Here is a 4,609-nt window from a genome sequence, read left to right as displayed (position 1 = left end):
AGACTGCCCCCTGAGCACTCCTCCCCTCACTTGGTCGAAGATGCTGAGGCCTGGAGGGGCGAAGCAGCTTAGCGCATTGAGCTGCTGCTCACAAGTGGGGCCAAAGTTGGGTATGCTGTGCACATAGCGAGACAGAGCCTACAGGCCCCCATATACTGGCCAGGGTGCCTCCGGCTTGCCCCCAGGAACTCGCTGCCATCAGCCTCATCTCTGGGTTTAAATCTGAGTCTTGGCCACTATTTTCCCACAATTTGTTAGTGGATTTATTTTTTTAATATCTTAATTGCAGCCAGTTAACAGATGGCATTAGTTTCAGGCATACAATATGGTCACTAAGCACTTCCAGACGTTGTCCTGTGCTCATCACAAGAGCGCTAGTTTCTGCCACTTTCAGCTCGGGAACGTTGAAGAAGTTACTGAATCTGGTCTCTAGATTTCACCCCCTATATATAGGAGATCCCCCTCTACCAGAAGGTTCCGGTGGATTTGCAGCAAGACCTTATGGAATGGCTCAACAGAACATCTAGAACACGGCGGATCCCTCAAGCAAGTGGTGCTCATCCTTCCCGTACCAGCAGCAGCGGCAGCCTGGGCTCCCCGACTCCAAACCTGGGAGCCTGTGGGCGAGGCTCATCCCTGTGGGGCCAGTGACAAGTTCAGCCCCAAGCAAAGCTATTGTAAAGCCCCCGCCACATGGCAGGTTCTGCTCGCCCTTTGAAATCTAAGGATTGAAGAACTGGGCAGAGTAAGGCGAAGCTCAAGGGACTCTTGATCTCGGGGTTGTGGGTTGAAGCCCCACACTGCGAACAGAGCTTACTTTAAAAAGAAAAAAAAAAAAAAAAGCAGGGTAATAAAAAATAAAACTTTTATTGAAGGAGCTAAACTTAACAGCGCTGAGTAACTTTTCCAACAGGACACCTAGGGAAGTAAGAGTTAAACAGAAGCATGATCTAATTTCGTGCTTTTCTGATTAAGTGTGACAATTCTAAGTTGCCCGCTTCTTTTGCATTTATAATCCAGAGAGAAAAGCCCTTGTCACGTTTCGTACCTCTCTCCGCCCTCACCCGGCGTCAAGCGGACCCTGGCTCGAGCTCCGGGTGGAGGACCCCAGCTGAAGGTCTCCAGACCTCGCAGCCAGCCAGGCTCTGACTGGAGTCGCAGCCTCTCTCTCCGGCAACAGGTGCGCAGGCCTGCCTCCGGCCGCCACCGTCACCCACCCCGGGAGCATCTTCTGACGTGGACAAGACGGGAAACTAGCGCAGCCGGGTCTGAACAGATTTAAGGAGGTTTTACCATAAGGACCTGAAAACTGCCGGACCTGCCCTCCCACTGCAGGGTCCTCCTCTGGGCTCTGGTTCCAGGAAGGAGGGCAGAGACCACCTCACTCCTTCTTGCCCCCGGGGGCCGGGCTTCTTGTCAGCAGCTTCCCCGGGCTGGAATGGGTCAGCGTGGATACTGTGGGGGATTCCAGCTTCACTCTGTCCAGGAGGGTCTTCTTGAGGGCAGCAGGGGAGACCTTCTCTTGGTCAGCCATGGACTGCAGCTCTCTGCCAACAAAGCCCCCCAGGGGTTGAAGGACAAGCCAGAGCTCTACATGGCTTCCCCATATATGCAACCCCCAAGTCTCGAGGACTGGACACCACCCAAAATCAGAACCCCAAATCAAACGCGCCCCCCGAGCTATGTGTGAGTGACCACACGTGTAGCTCCACATGCTATCGGTGATCACAAGGACACACAGTATGGACGGAACAGTTGGCGGGTCTGGAGTCACACGCTTGTGCAGCCGCACCTCCACTATGCACTAGCGGCCTGGAAATCCTCTCTAGGCCATAACCTCCTCTTCTGTAAATGCAAGCTCCCCGTCCCCACAGGAACTGTGGTAAGTGTTAAACGTAGAAAGGCCTGCAAAACCCTCAGTGAGACAGAATCCAATAATCCCTGCTTATGGACAGAGTCCAACACTGCTGAGGGACCAGAGACGGCAGGCTCCACGGGACGGGGCCCAGCCCGGAGGCACAGAGGGGGAGCGACTCACCGCGTGCGGATGCAGGAGGCTTCCACGGCGTTGATAAGCAGGGAGCGGAAGCCGCCACTCTCTAGGAAGTGCAGGGCATGGATGGTGGCCCCCCCAGGGGAGCAAACGTTGTCCTTGAGCTGACCTGGGTGCTGCTCTGAGTCCAGCAGCATCTTGGCGGCCCCCTGCGGGAAACAGGAAGGATGAGATAAAACAGCTTGGGCACCTTAGGACAGGCTTCTCCACAAGCCCCTGCCCTTCCCCAGCCACTATCCAGCTCAGGGACCTTCCCCATCCCACACCCCAGTCTGGAACACACAGGGTGATCATACTGACCAGCAAGGCCTGCGCCCCTAGGCGCACCGCCAGGCGCCGAGGCAGGCCCATCTTCACCCCACCATCAGCCAACGCATCCAGAGCCATGAATGCCTGTGGAGACACTCACTGAGTCCTGGGGCAGCAGACACTCAGGGCCGCTCCCTGCAGTCTGCTGTCCCCGACAACCAGAACTAGCTCCAGAGGCTGGCCTCCTCCATCAGCTAGCTTTGCCCCAGTGTGGACAACACCCACAGCCCCAATCTGCCTGCCAGCCCATCCCACTGCCCTAGGTCCCCGCAGGGTCTCACATAGGCAGGCCCACTGCCACTGAGCCCCGTGACGGCGTCAATGAGGTCCTCTTCCACCTCCGTGCAGAAGCCCACGCTGCTCATGAGCTGCTCCAGGAGCTGCCCATCCTCCACCAGGGCGTGGGTGCCTGTGGCGTACACTGTGGCGCCCTCCCGCACCACCACCGGTGTGTTGGTCATGCAGCGAATCACCTTGGGGGCCGGCTGGAAGGCCATCAGCTTCTGGGATGAGGAGAAGACCCAAGTGAGTCACCAGGGCTTGCCATCCACCCGCACCCCCCAGACCCCAAACAAACACCACCTCACAGGGGCAACCAGGGCTGAGATGGGCACCTTTTCCACAGAGCTGATGGTGACTCCAGCAGCACAGGACACCACGATGTGCCTGGCCTGGACGTCCGCCCCGATCTCGTCCAGGATGAAGGGGATAATGTGTGGCTTCACAGCAAGGAACAGGACGTCACTGTGCCTCACCGTCTCCTTGTTGCTTCGGGTAAGGTTCACGCCCATCTTCTGTGGGAGAAGACTGCCCAGCTCACAGAGCCCGGCAGCCTCACTTGGCCCAGGCCACCCTCCACCCCAGGAGCAGATGCGCTCTGCCGGGGCAGCCTGGAATTCCCTGCCCTGTCCCTACAGAGTCTGCACCTACGCCCTCTATGCGCCACCGTGGCACGAAGTCTTCCCCAGTTGCTACTGGACAAGTGTGCTAGGTGCTGGGCAGGCACAAGCTTCCCCAAGGCAAGCGGGACGTGGCTGTCTCCCACCCCCACCCCCAGTCCTGGGCCCCCGAGCACCCCTCTGCCGGGTAACTTTCCCTGGCTGTAAACAGATGAGATGGGAGCGCCCAGGAGGGTCGGCCCAGAGGGCAGGGACGCTCCTAGACGGAGGTCGGCCCGGGCCGGCGACCGGCACGGTTCGGCTCACCTCGGGGCCCCCACCTTGCTCCCCACGCCCCTGCGCCGCCCTACCCTGAGCGCGGACACCGTGGGCAGGTCCATTTCCGGAGAGCTGGCTATGATCTTGTGAGCCGACAGGATGCCTGCGGAAGACAAGGCTCGTCAGCCCGCGCTGTCCCCGGGAGGGAGGGCGGACCCACACCGAGGCCCCACGCGGGCTCGCGGCCCCCGCTGCTCCATGAGCCCAGTCCCGCCCACCAGACGCCCAGCAGTTCAGGCTCGCGGGGCGGAGGGCGTCCCCGGACCCTGCTGCGGCCCGCCCGCCCCGCACGCCCCCGAATGCCCACCTGCGGCCGTGAAGCCCCGCGCCAGGGCACAGGCCAGCTGGCCGGCGCCGATGAAGCCCACGCTCATGGCGGCAGGAACCTGCCCGGCAGCCGACGCAGGACACACAACGCCGGGCTGAGACAGGTCCCAGGGAGCCGCACGCCCCGGAAGCCAGACCCAGGGAGCTGCCGGCAGCTTCCGGCCCGGCTCCCGGGACCCCTCCCCACTGCCTGCCTGGCAAGGTGGTGCCGCGGGGCCTCAGGGGGGCCCCGCCCCGCCCCGCCCCACCCCGCCGGGAAGACCAATCCGCGGCAGGGAGCCCGGGCGGACCAATCTGTGGTCGCGAGCTCTGGAGAGGAGGCACCAATCCTAGGGGGGAAGAAGCCTCTGCCGGGAACTCGGGAGGACCAATCCGCGGCCGAGAACTCGGGAGCGGGGCACCAATCTTCCGGCAGACCGAGCCTCCGCCGGGCGGACCAATCATTGGCCGGGATCTCGAGCGGACCAATCCACGGCCGGGGAGTCCGGCTGTTGCGGGGTGCGAGGCAGCCCGGGTCTTCGCCCTGCGGGCCTGCCAGGGACCAGGTTCGGCCTCCAAAAGCCGGTGGGGCCCAGGGCGGGGATCCAGGCCGAAGACCGCTGCTGTTGTGTCTGGCCTGCCGGATGGGAGGTCTCCGCAGGTCGCGGACTACGGGGTTGGATAGGGCCGGAGACTCGGACAGTCCCGGAGCGGCGGGAGCCCC

General features: G+C 61.7%; 1 protein-coding gene across 1 annotated transcript; it reads right to left on the bottom strand.

Annotated features, from left to right (window-relative positions):
• Positions 1-848: 848 nt before the first annotated feature.
• PYCR2 (pyrroline-5-carboxylate reductase 2) lies at positions 849-4,083 on the bottom strand. The gene is made up of 7 exons (XM_044267402.1): positions 3,887-4,083; positions 3,612-3,682; positions 2,977-3,156; positions 2,644-2,865; positions 2,354-2,446; positions 2,039-2,202; positions 849-1,547 (listed from the first exon to the last, which is right to left on the bottom strand). The coding sequence occupies exons 1-7, from the start codon at positions 3,951-3,953 to the stop codon at positions 1,382-1,384; spliced, it is 963 nt and encodes a 320-aa protein (XP_044123337.1). The 5' UTR covers positions 3,954-4,083; the 3' UTR covers positions 849-1,381.
• Positions 4,084-4,609: the final 526 nt, after the last annotated feature.

Source organism: Neovison vison, chromosome 10, assembly GCF_020171115.1.
Source record: "Neovison vison isolate M4711 chromosome 10, ASM_NN_V1, whole genome shotgun sequence".
In the NCBI taxonomy this organism is placed as follows: domain Eukaryota; kingdom Metazoa; phylum Chordata; class Mammalia; order Carnivora; family Mustelidae; genus Neogale; species Neogale vison.
This window is presented reverse-complemented; position numbering and strand designations above follow the sequence as displayed.

Coding starts and splice junctions, on each gene's coding strand:
- PYCR2 (XM_044267402.1), bottom strand. CDS start 3,953: ATGAGCGTGGGCTTCATCGGCGCCGGCCAGCTGGCCTGTGCCCTGGCG. Junction 3,157..3,611: donor CCACGGTGTCCGCGCTCAGG/GTAGGGCGGCGC, acceptor CTTCTCCCACAG/AAGATGGGCGTGAACCTTAC. Junction 2,866..2,976: donor CCATCAGCTCTGTGGAAAAG/GTGCCCATCTCA, acceptor TCCTCATCCCAG/AAGCTGATGGCCTTCCAGCC.